Here is a 12362-nt window from a genome sequence, read left to right on the forward strand (position 1 = left end):
CAGGCTGTGATTAATGCAATGACAAAAACCATGAAGTAAAGTAAGGGCAAAGGCAGAGGGCTTCTCTAGAATAAAGTGGAAGGCAAGATCTCTGATAGGGTGACCTTTGAGCAGAAGCCTGTGTGAAGTGAGGGAGCAGAGCATGAGGATAATCTGGGGAAGAGCATTCTGGGAGAGGAATCAGCAAGTGCAAAGGCCCTGGGGTGAGGAGATGCCTGGTATGTTTGCAGAATGGCAGGGAGACCAGGGAGGCTGGGGTGGAGTGGGTGAGGGGTGAGCATAGGAGAAACAGAGTTCAAGGGGTAGGTACTGGCTATACTGCGTATGGTAAAGAGGTTGGATTTTACTCTAAGCAAGGTAAGAGCCACAGGGGATTGAGGGCAGTGGAGGAACAGGATCTGATGCAGGGGTGGGCAAGGCAGCGGGACCCATCCCTGCCCTGGGGCAGCCGGGGCTGGCTTCTGGTCAGAGCAGATTTCAAGGCCTGAAGGATTCCTCTGACCCTTTGCCAGGCAGGGCCCCAAGAGGGCGGAGCAGAGAGTGAAGGCCGACCCCCCTTCCGGGAGGCCTGTGGGCAGCAGTCTCCTGTCCAGGGCAGGAGGATGTTCTCACTGACTCGGAGGAAACAGCGCATCCCACATCAAAAAGGGGCCTGGGTGGCTCCCACGCTCTGGCATCGTGGGAACCCAGCTACCCTGGGTTCTCGCAGGGGGCCCGCAGATTGAGAAAGGCTGGGGGCCACCTGGGGACTGTCCCCCAGCTTGCCGACGGGTAAATAAAAAACAGCCCCACCATCACGCTCCACTCACAGCCCTCCTCCCAGGAGCAAGACTGATTTTTGTAACCCACGGCTCCGTGGTTTTTAAAGCGTGCCAGAGATTGAAGGGCTGCTAAGATCTAAAATATTCCCTTTCTGGGGTCCCTCCTGCCTAACTCCCTGGCCAAAGGCTCAGCAAGACTAGCGTCATGAGCTGGACCAGACTTTGGGCATTGTATAGACCTGGGGTAGCCAACTGTTCTTGCTGATTGGTAGAGGCTGCCTGGAGAGCTGTGCTGATGATTCTGCTTGGCTTGAGAAAGTGCTGTGATGGATTAGTGATGTCTGCCACAGGTAGGAGACAAGAAGTGGTGGTACTCGTGCCAAATACTTTTCTTTCCACCATTTTACAGATAGCCCTGGAGAGAAGGAAGGATGTTTTCTCATGAGATAGACAGGAAGGAAGGAAGGAAGGGGATGGGAAGACCTGGATACGTAGAGGACCTTAACAGTGTGTCTACACTAGAAATGTTTTAGGGACTTCCCTGGTGGTCCAGTGGTTAGGACTATGCATTTCCACCGCAGGGGGCATGGGTTCAAACCCTGGTGGGGGAACTAAGATCCTGCATGCCTAATCATAATAATAATAATACACTAGAAGGGCTTCCCTGGTGGCACAGTGGTTGAGAGTCTGCCTGCCAATGCAGGGGACACGGGTTCAAGCCCTGGTCTGGGAAGATCCCACGTGCCACAGAGCAGTTGGGCCCGTGAGCCACAACTACTGAGCCTGCGCGTCTGGAGCTTGTGCTCCGCGACAAGAGAGGCCGCGACAGTGAGAGGCCCGCGAACCGCGATGAAGAGTGGCCCCCACTTGCCACAACTAGAGAAAGCCCTCGCACAGAAACGAAGACCCAACACAGCCAAAAATAAATAAATTAATTAAAATAATAATAATAATACACTAGAAGTGTTTTGAAGGACAGTTCAGGAAGAGGAGAAGCTGGAGGTCCTCCATGCTTTCCTGTAAGAGGATGGGGAGGGATGAGACTAGGGTGGTAATACCCCTGCAAGGAAGGTCCTGGAGGATTATGACAAGCCCTGGGAAGGGGCAGGTGGGCACTCAGCCCCCGCCCCTTGGGCCCCAGCAGGCTGCTGAAGGAGAAAATTAGGACACCTCCACTCTCACCCCTGCACCAAACTATGAACTTTATGTGTTTTAACTCATTGAACCTTCACAAGACTCTATCCCCATTACAGATGGGGAAACCGAGGCACAGCATCTTTCCCCCCTCCCACACCTCAGCTGTCCAGCCTCTGGGGGCCCCCAGGGGTACCTGCCCTCCGCTGCACCTCCCTCAGGAGCTGTGTTCAGCAACTCTGGGTCACCAGAGTGTTTGGTGACCCCGATGTCTGCTCCAGATGCTGCCACCCCCAGTCAGAGGGGTCTGGGAGGAGTGCCCTGGACGACCAGGTGTAAGCCCGTGCCACTGGGCAGCCACAGAGTGGACGGCTGTGTGCAGTGCATGTGTGTGTGTTACTGTGTGTGTAAAGTGTAAGTCCCCCAGCCGAGTGTCTACCTGTCAGTGTTGGGGAGCATGGGTCATGGTGTCTGTGTGTCCCCACGTGCAGGTGGCAGGGTCCCTTTGCAGGCTGCAGACTGTTGGGTGCTTGTGAGGACCAAGGTGCCTTTACCCTGAATTTGGGGGAGGGGCAGCTGTGGCACGAGCTGGCTTCTCCTGTCCAGTTCAGTGTCCTCATGGTGTGTGCATGTGGTATCTCTGTGTGCTGTTCCCTGGAGTGTGTGTGTACGTTTGTATGGTGTTCTCCATGCAGAGGTGTGTGTATCTGTCTGAACCTGTGTGTGTTCATGGGGTGTGTTCCCTGAGGTGTGTCTCTGTGTACCTTTGTATATATGCGTGCATGGTGTGTATTGCCTGGTGTGTGTGTGTTTGCATGCAAGCGTGTGTGGCACGCTCCCGAAGTATATGTGTGCCTGTGTCTGTATCTGTCGTGTGTTCCCTGGAGCATGTGTGTACATGCGTGGGGGGCATGTTTTCAGGAGTGTGTGCCTGTTTGAGCAGCGTTCTCCATCTCTGTGTGTGTGTGTGTGTGTGTGTGTCCTTGTGCATTTGGCGTGTTCTCCAAGTGTACATGTGCATGTATATATAGCCCATGTTCCCCAGGGTTATGTGTGTGTGTTTCTGGACCCACTGCAGCAGCATGAAAACCTGCCAAACGTACCATTTGCTTAAAGACACTTTCCAGCCAGCTTCCTGGTGCCGACTGTACCTGCTGGGGCAGGTGTCCAGGTAGCACTGGCCAGGCTCAGACCTGAGCAGGCAGGCAAATGGGGAAGGAGCTGCAGCAGCTCCTTCCCCAGCTGTCACTGCCTGCATCCCTTCCTGCACTTCCTCCTGGCACATCCCCAAGCCCCTCAGGCTGCCCCGTGGCTTTTATTACACTCCTTCTCTTCATCAAAAGTTACCCATCCAGGCTTCCGTGCCCATCAACAGGAAGATACCAGTTCATCCACAAAACTAAGCCCTGAAGTCTAGACTCAGGCGGGCACACCGTACAGATCACAACAAGATTTCTCCTTCAGCCCTCCCGACAACTTTATAGGTGAGGTATTATTGTCATCCCCATTTTACAGATAAGAAAACAGAGGATCACAGAGTTTAAGTGACTCTCCCAAGCTTATCACTGCAATACTTTCATGGTTTCCTATCCAAGATGGAGAGAAGTTACACCGTAACTTACTGGGTTCAGGTGCAAGAGAGGTGAAATTAGCCAGGATTACACAGCGATGGTGATGATGGTGGTAATGACGGTTAAAGCTATAAGAGTCTTTGTTAGGTACCAGGAATTGTGCTCAGTCCTTGACATGTAGAATTTCATTGACTCTTCACAGCAAACTTACGGAAGGTGCCATATTATCCCCATTTGACTGATGGGGAAACAGGTTTATGAGAGGTGTGATGATGTGTCACGTGCCATCCAGCTGCTTAACGGTGGAGCAGAAATATGCAAGTAGCTCTGGATGATTCCAAAAGCCAGTCCTCTTTGGAGGGAGGGGCAAAGAGGGGAAGCAGGCTACATTTTCCTAGGGCCTCTTCATTTGAAGAGGTGACAGTGCCTTAGTCACAGGAACTGACATCAGTAAATATTCCAGAGGGGGGAAATGTTCATCATCAAATGTCTTTGGGAAACCTGGATTTACCATTGCTAACCATATATCCTTATGCAGGACTTATCAGAGCCTTTAATATGCCCATATGTGTTGTGAATTTCCAAGTGGGAGACAGTGAAGTGTTTCCTAACTGATCCCTAAATCCTCCTTTCCCAGAACCTTTTGTGGGGATCAGTGCTCCATATAGCAAAGTTTGAGAGCAGCTAGAATGGCTAAATCACAAATAGTTGGGTTTCAGGCACAGTGGCCAATGAAAGGGAGCAGTTGGGAGCCAAGTGCTCTCACCAGGGAGGAGGCCAGCTGTGGAGTAGAGGAGGGTCAGTACTAAGTCTAGGGGTTCATTCCATTATCACAGGGGCGGAGGTCCTGGTTACACCACACCCCATAATAGAAGGATGTCGGAGTAGGAATGGAGTTCCCTGGTGGTCGTTCTAGGCACAAACAGGTCAGAGTATGGCCACGAGCCAGAGCCAGAAGGCAAAGCAGAGTCCCCTGATCTTCTGGTGTGGGGGTGCTGCAGCCTCTTCTCTTCTCCCCTCAGGGTCCCTGCGCTCCCGGTGAAGAACTTGAATGGTACGGGGCCAGTCCACCCGGCCCTGGCAGGTGAGTCCAGTCCGGCCCCTTGGCTTCGGCCCTTGGCTCCGCCCCCTTGGAGGGCGTGGCCAAGAGGACACACCCCCTGCCTTTGGGCCATAACACTGGGGTCCATGGGGCCCGCAGAAGGGACTCCATTTGGCTTCAGCCTTGGGTGGGCGCTAAGTGGGCGGGGCCCATCGGGCACCCCACCCACCCATCTGAGGATTCCTGGGCTTACCAGGTGGGCGGAGTCTGGGGAGAGACCCCATGGGTCCACGCGATGTTGGGAGAGCAGGGCGGGCGGGGCCTGGATGAGCATCCCGCCCCCTGACTGTCGCCGCCGCCCCCCAGGGATGACGGGGATCCTGCTCTGCGCTGCGGGGCTGCCTGTGTGCCTGACGCGGGCCCCCAAGCCCATCCTGCACCCACCGCCCGTGAGCAAGAGCGACGTCAAGCCCGTGCCCGGAGTGCCCGGGGTGTGCCGCAAGACCAAGAAGAAGCACCTCAAGAAGAGTATGCCTCCCGCGCCCGACCCTGACCCCTGAACTTGACCCCGCTAACCTTTGACCGCAACCCCTCTGGCCCTTCAACTCCAATTTGGAATAAGACTTGTGGCCCCATCTCAGTTCTGGTTCCCTGACCCCATTCGCCACCAACTCCGATTACATCAAACCTCAAGCAACCCTTGACATGTGACTCCTGCCAACCCTTACAGCTTCTGACCCCACCCCTCTGACCCGTGACCCTGTCCTCAGCCAAGCCCTCAGGACTAGACTCTGGGTACCCTCAAGCCCACCCCCACTCTGTCCTTGCAGGTAAGAACCCTGAGGATGTGGTTCGAAGGTACATGCAGAAGGTGAAGAACCCACCTGATGAGGTGAGCCCCTAGGGGAGGGTACCTGTGTGGAGGTCAGGCAGCCTCACCTCCAGAGAGGGAGAGCCCAGCCCTCACCTCCTCACTTGGTTCTAGGTGTTACAGTCTCTTCTCCCGGTTTGTGGGTTTGCCTTCTCACTTTCTTTACAGCGTCTTTTGATGAACAGAAATGCTGCGTTTAACAGAATCACATTGATCAATCTTAGTTTTCACAGCTTTTTTTTTTTTTTTTTTTTTTTTGGCTGCGTTGGGTCTTCGTTGCTGCGCGTGGGTCCTCTCCAGCCGCAGTGAGCGGGGGCCACTCCTCTCCTCGGCGTGCAGTCCTCTCACCGCAGCGGCCCCTCCCGTTTGCAGCTTATTTTTACCTATATTTTCCACCAAATGTGTTTAAGTTTTGCTTTTGATAGTTAAGCCTTTAATCCGTCTGGAGGGGGGTGTGAGCAAGCCACCTCTTCCTCTTCATGTATCTGAATTCAGTACCTGGGGGTGTCCTCTCCTTTTGATAGATGGGGACCAGAGAGGGGGCAGTCTCTTGCCCTTGGGGGATAGGGGGTCTGGCCCCTGCCCAGGAGCAGCGCTGACTGCGGAGGGGTGTCCCGCCCTCCCCAGTCCTCAGTCTCCCGTCTGTGCTCCCTCCCCCAGGACTGTACCATCTGCATGGAGCGGCTGGTCACGGCCTCTGGCTACGAGGGCGTGCTTCGGCACAAGGGCGTGCGACCAGAGCTCGTGGGCCGCCTGGGCCGCTGTGGCCACATGTACCACCTGCTGTGCCTCGTGGCCATGTACTCCAATGGCAACAAGGTAGGCTGGGTGGGGCAGTGGGTGGGGGGTAGGCAGGGGGGCCGGGCGGGGCCAGGACACCTGGGGACCTCACGGCCGCTCTCCCCCACCCCAGGATGGCAGCCTGCAGTGCCCCACCTGCAAGGCCATCTACGGGGAGAAGACGGGCACTCAGCCACCCGGGAAGATGGAGTTTCACCTCATCCCCCACTCGCTGCCCGGCTTTGCTGACACCCAGACCATCCGCATCGTCTACGACATCCCCACAGGCATCCAGGTGAGCCCCCAGGCCCCTGGCTTTGAGCCCTCCCGAGGCCACCGCCACCGCCGCTGTCTGTGGTTCAAGCCCCTGATGCCTCTCCCACAGGGCCCCGAGCACCCCAACCCAGGCAAGAAGTTCACTGCAAGAGGCTTCCCACGCCACTGCTATCTGCCCAACAACGAGAAGGGCCGGAAGGTGGGTGCCGTGAGGGCGCGGGGTGTGGGAGCAGGCTGGGCCCCCAGCCGCCATCAGCTGGACCTGTGGTCCCCGTTCTCCCCAGTCCCTGCACCAGCACTGACCATAACCACCCAGTGTGTGTGTGTGTGTGTGTGTGTTTGTGTGTGTGTGTGTGTGTGTGTCTGTGTTTGTGTGTCTAGCCCTGCCAGTCGCCTCACACATCTCATCTCATTCACCAGCCTGCAGAAGTCAAGATCTTGACCTCATTTTAGAGATAAAGAAACGAAGCCTCAGAGAGGGCAAGTAACTTGCCCAAGGTCACACAGCTAGTAAACAGTGGAGCCTGGATTTGAACCCAAGCAGTCTAGGTTCTTCACTGCCATGCTAGAGACTGTCTGCTTTTACTTTTTGTTTTTCAAGAGAAGCCAGAAATTCTGATTTTCATGTGAAATCCCCGGGTTTTTGAATATTGCCAACGAAGTCACAAAGTGGCTGTTTGATACAGCATGAGGTCCAAACCAAACACAGCTGAGGGCCATCAGTTTGAGACCCTTCACCCCAAAGAAACAGGCTGATAACATGGAAAGTGCTTTTACTGGGGAGCTCAGAGTGGGAGTCAGTCTAGGGAAGGAAGTGGCCAAGCTGGGCAGCCACAGGGAATCCTGCAGGGGAGCCACAGTGTGGTCAGGGAGGGACTCAAGCTGTGGGTGGGGCTGGCTGTGACCCTCGCCTGCCCCGCCCTCTAGGTGCTGAGGCTGCTCATCACCGCCTGGGAGCGGAGACTTATCTTCACCATCGGCACATCCAACACCACGGGCGAGTCGGACACCGTGGTGTGGAACGAGATCCACCACAAGACCGAGTTTGGATCCAACCTCACGGGCCACGGCTACCCGGACGCTAGCTACCTAGACAACGTGCTGGCAGAGCTCACAGCCCAGGGTGTGTCCGAGGCTGTGGCCAAGGCCTGAGGCCCAAGGCTGCCCACCTTCCCTCCTGCTTTGCCCTGGTCCAGCACATGCAGCACATGCCTCCCTCCGCCAGGTGTGTCCTGGCGGCCCAGGTTCAGGGCTGGGGAGGAGCCTGCAGGAGGAACCAGAAGCATTCCCGGGATTTGGCTGGTAGCTGTTGGGATGATGGGAGGATGGCAGGCCAGCCGGCTTCGACCCTATAGCTACCTGAGAGGGTCGCAAGGGTGTACCGGAAACCACAGCAACCTCCCTACCAAAAAGACAGAGCCCCACCCCCTCACGCAAACACACGTGTCCTGTTGAACACATGCACGCACACCCACGTGCCTCTACTTACCCCCAGACTGGGGGGGAAGAGACAGAAAGACCCCTGTGATGATACTCCATGTGGATTCCCATCTGTGTCTCTATCGCATCTGTACAGGCTTGTCTGCAAACAAAAGGACTCGGGTCAAGCACTTAGGGGCCTGGTGAGGGTCCGGGAGAAAAGGGGGCACTTGGGAGCCTCAGCCTCCCCCCATCTCTGCTACCCACTAATGGGCAATTGTGGGCCCACAGGGTGGAAGCTCCCAGAATATTCAGCAGTTTTGCCAAGGGGCGGGCCAGGGAGACAGACGAGGAGAATCTTATTTTGTGCTTGTGTCTCTTCATCCTTCTGGGACCCTGACCCCCTTCTTCTCCCCTGCCATCCCCAGGCCTTACGTCTGTCCCTGATAAAGGCACTGTTTTCCTTTCCTCCCCACCCCATCCTCTCCACCAAATCGCTCCCAATGTCAAGATCCAAAGGCTGGAGCATCTGGCTTCAGGAGTGAGGCAAGGAGGCCTGGCTTAGGCCAGCAGGTTTAAAAAGCAGACCGGACAGCAAAGAGTCCATTTCCCTTTCCTTGGGAGTGGGCAGTGGGGTGGCTGATGGTCTCGGCCAACCAGGGGCCTGTTGCCCAGGCAACTCACCAGCTCTGCCTCTGTTGATTGGCTGCCACGGCGGAAGTCAGCCAAGATTTAAAGGGACGCCAGTGATTGCTCTTTTGAAAATCTACCAGTCCCACTGTGGGTGGAGAAATAAATGGTCTTTCTCCTCCTCCGCTGGGTCTTTTCCTGTCAAGAAGGGGTGTGCGTGGCTCTGTTTCTGGGGGCTTTCGGTCCATCCCATGGGGTAGCTTGCAATAAAATGAGGACCCAGGACCATTGCCCCGTCAGCCTTGGGCAGCTGGAGATGGAGGGTCTCCATACTTCTCTTGTCCTGGGGCAGGCAGGGGGTGTGATGGTGGCAGAGGCAGACCCTCCCAATCCTAGTCCCCAAGAGGACACAGGTGAAAGCTCTGCTCTCAAGCACGGGCACGGCAATGCACACAGCTGCTCCCTGGTACAATTACCAGGAATGAGGAACTTGGGCTGGGAGCTGTGAGCCTCCTGGAAAGTATGGAGGAGCCGGGAGACGCCGCGATCGGCTCGTTGGAACCTCAGAGCCCCAGCCTCTGCCCTCAGGGCGGAGGACCAGGTTCTGTCTAGGGAGAGACAGGGACGTATCCCAGGATCTGCAGCAAGTCTCCTGTCAGTCTCTGCAACATCCCAGGATGCTAGGAGGCTGTGGTGGACGCCGCGGCTCCAGGCGACCCCTTCCGGCCACGCTCAGGATAGCACTGCATCTGGTCCATGTCACCGCCACCACACCCCACTCCCCCAGCCAGATAGGCTTAGGTTTCTCTCCTACCCTCTAGTCACACAAAACTGGAAATGAGTCTTTGGAGGCCCTTCCAATTCTGCCAGTTGGGTGTTCCCAAGCATTTTACCTCCTGTGATTAATTCTCAAACAAAATCTCACCTCAATATATAAAATCACCCAGCCCCATGGTCCTCAAATCTCATGTGCATCCACATCACCTGTGGAACTTGTTTCAAACCCTGATTCCTGCCCTCATGCTCCCTCAGATTCTGATTCAGGAGATCTGGGGGCGGTCCCAGGAATCTGCATTTCTAGCAGACAACCTGAGGGTGGGCTTTGAACCACAGTCTGAGAAATCCCTCCCTGGCTCCCACGCTATCCCCATGGAACCCATTTTGAAGACCACACATCTAGACTCGCTCCCTCCTCATTTTATACAGGGTAAACTGAGGCTCAAAGAGAGGGAAAGAGCCTGGTCCAAAGTCTCCCAAGGGTCTGAGTCACGCACGCTGAGCTCTCAGCCTCAGTTATTCCTGAGGGCACCTGATTCTGGAGGCTTGTGGTTAGGATTCTCGGCCAAGGACGGGGTTCAGGAGGATCAATGTGGCTACAGGGATTGGCAGACATGAAAACAGGAAGGGCTGGGCCTGTTTAGTGCCTATCTGGGGCAACAAGGCCACATGGGCATCAGGGATTCAGGTACAGCTGTATCCAGCAGCTCAGGGCCAGGCTGGTCATGTCAGTGTGGGTAGAGGCCAGTCGTGTGAAGCAGAAACCTCAGGCTGAGACAAGTGGGTCAGGTTCCTTATTCCATCCACTCCAGAGTGCCTCAACCCAGAGGGTAAGACTCATTCAGTGCAAGGATGGTCCCCTGCCAAAGGGTTTCCGTGCCTGGGTTCTGGGCTTAGGACATATGGGATTAGGATATCTCCAGGAGCCTGCAAGCCACAGCATCCACAAGGTACTGGACAGCCACGAGGAGACTCCTGGGCCAGGGGACGCTGAGAAGGGCCCACCGGCTCTTTCCGCCTCCTTTCAGGCTGGCTCTGGCATGTCCTCAGGGCCTCAGGGGGCCTGGGGCCACCTTCCATTACTCCTGAGGCTGGAACTCCTCGTGGGCTTGATCCAGGTCTGCGAGCACCTCCAGCAGACGGGCAGCTGCCTCTCTCTGGTGAGCCAGGGCATCAGGACAGGCCCCTGGGAGAAAGAAAAGGAGGCCATAGGGGCTCAGTGAGGCCAGGGCAGGCTGCTGTAATTCAGATCCAGTGGCTTCCTCAGGCTCCATACGTGCCTGGTGCCCTGAGATCCTAAAATGTGCCAGGGCCACATACACACAGCCCTCTGGCCTGCTGGTGGATGGGAAAGAGGAGAGTGAGCAGGGAGGACAGGGCGGGGTGCTGAGCAAGTTGTGGGAGGTATCAGAGAGGACAAAGAAAAGGGACCTCCTTATCCCCTTACCTTCCATGACACTGGAGCCCTTCTCTCTGTCTGCCTCGGGAGTCGTATCCAGGGTGGAATCCTCCAGGAATTTCATCCTGAAAGTTAAGAGGGAGAAAACCAAGCTGGTTCCTGAGTCCCAATGCTGCTCTCGAACCCAGAGATTCTGCTGGTTGAAGGAGACATTACAGGTTCCCACTAAACCATCATCATCATCACAGCAAACATTTATAGCATGTCAGATCCTATTCTAAGCCCTTTACATGTATAAACTCATTTAATTAGCACAAAACACATGTAGGTACTTACTGTTAGCTCCGTTATACAGATGATCACTGAGACACAGAGAAGTAACGTAACTTACCTAAGGTCACACAGCATAATAGTAATTGTTACCCTTTATTGAAAGCTAAGTATGTGGCCAGGCACCTACAACGTGCTTTACCTGTATTAGCTCATTTGTTCCTTAGGACAACCCCATGAGGTATGTACAGTTGGTACCCTTATTTTCCAGATGAGGAAACAGATAGAGAAGGTATGCAACTCGCCCAAGATCACACAGCCAGTGAGTAGCCAGTCCAGGATTTGAACCCAGGCAGACCAGCTTCAGAACCCACACTATGAGTTGGAACAAATCTCCGTCACTGAATGACAGTGATCCTGAGGCCAGCCAGCAAGGTGGAGGGACACATCCAAGCTCTGTGCCCTGTGTCTCTGGAGTCCTGGGTATCAAGATCCCAAGATCCATGGGACTTCCCTGGCAGTCCAGTGGTTAAGATTCTGTGCTTCCAATGCAGTGGGTGCGGGTTCGATCCCTGGTCAGGGAACTAAGACCCCATGTGCTGCGTAGCGTGACCAAAAAGTAAAAAAAAAAAAAAAAAGATCCCATGATCCAGTTCCACATTAGGGTCCACCTGCAGATGCTTCCCAGTCCTCCCCTGGAGCCTGCACCCCCAGAAGCTCATCAGATGCACATGGAAAGAAAGAACATGTGGACGTGGGGAGGGCACAGTGGGTAGCTGCCCCAGCAGGTCATAGTGAAGTGGGTTGGGTGGTGGGGAGGACCCACCTGAGCCGGTCCCGCCCTAGAAGCAACTGCCGATACACCATTTGGGTCTCAGCATCGGGATCCAGTGGGTCACTCCAGTCCCCCAGGGTGACGGCTGAGTGTGTGCGGCTGCAACCGGCAGCTGAGGGGACACGGCATCATCATTAACCTCCCATTCCCCTTTCAGAAGCCCCATGGCCAAGCCCTGGCCCTTCTGCCTCTAAAATCACCCTTCAAACCTACTACTTCCCTCAGCCCCACTGCCTCAACCTTCGCCCAGAAGAGCCATAGTCTCACTTCTCTCCATCCCCCTCCCACATTCTAGGCTCCAGCCACAGACCTTTTTCAATCCTTCAGCCCACGTTTGCTCTGCCTGAAACACTCTTCCTTCCTCCAACTTCACTACTTAACTCTTATCCATCTCAGGTCACATTTAAGTAGTACCTACTCCAGGAAGCCCTCCTTGCTGTCCTACCCTGGGGCTGGGTCAGAGGTGTTCTCTGGAGTCTCAAAAGCCACACCTTGGCACTTGTAACACTGTATTACAATGGTCTGGTTATTCACTTGTTTTCCTTGAGAGCAAGCCTGATGTCTGTGTACCACTAGACGCCTGGCGTTGAGTGGGCG

At 55.2% G+C, this 12362-nt stretch overlaps 2 protein-coding genes across 4 annotated transcripts in view; one reads left to right on the top strand and one right to left on the bottom strand.

Moving 5' to 3' along the window:
- DTX1 (deltex E3 ubiquitin ligase 1) overlaps positions 1-7587 on the top strand; it is a gene marked incomplete at both ends in the record, with an annotated part of 35236 nt that extends 27649 nt beyond the window's left edge. The window contains 7 exons of the mRNA XM_079717669.1: positions 4489-4550; positions 4875-5036; positions 5339-5400; positions 6040-6198; positions 6293-6454; positions 6545-6634; positions 7363-7587. Of these exons, the coding sequence (XP_079573795.1) occupies positions 4489-4550; positions 4875-5036; positions 5339-5400; positions 6040-6198; positions 6293-6454; positions 6545-6634; positions 7363-7587 (922 nt within the window). The remainder of the gene's footprint in view (positions 1-4488; positions 4551-4874; positions 5037-5338; positions 5401-6039; positions 6199-6292; positions 6455-6544; positions 6635-7362) is intronic.
- Positions 7588-10340: 2753 nt separating this feature from the next.
- Positions 10341-12362, bottom strand: part of RASAL1 (RAS protein activator like 1) — a gene marked incomplete at both ends in the record, with an annotated part of 29406 nt that continues 27384 nt past the window's right edge. For all 3 annotated transcript variants that reach the window (XM_079717112.1, XM_079717111.1, XM_079717113.1), the window contains 3 exons: positions 10341-10447; positions 10709-10785; positions 11757-11877. In XM_079717112.1, coding sequence (XP_079573238.1) covers positions 10341-10447; positions 10709-10785; positions 11757-11877 — 305 coding nt within the window. The remainder of the gene's footprint in view (positions 10448-10708; positions 10786-11756; positions 11878-12362) is intronic.

This window comes from Hyperoodon ampullatus (genome assembly GCF_949752795.1).
Source record: "Hyperoodon ampullatus genome assembly, chromosome: 13".
Classification (NCBI taxonomy): Eukaryota; Metazoa; Chordata; class Mammalia; order Artiodactyla; family Ziphiidae; genus Hyperoodon; species Hyperoodon ampullatus.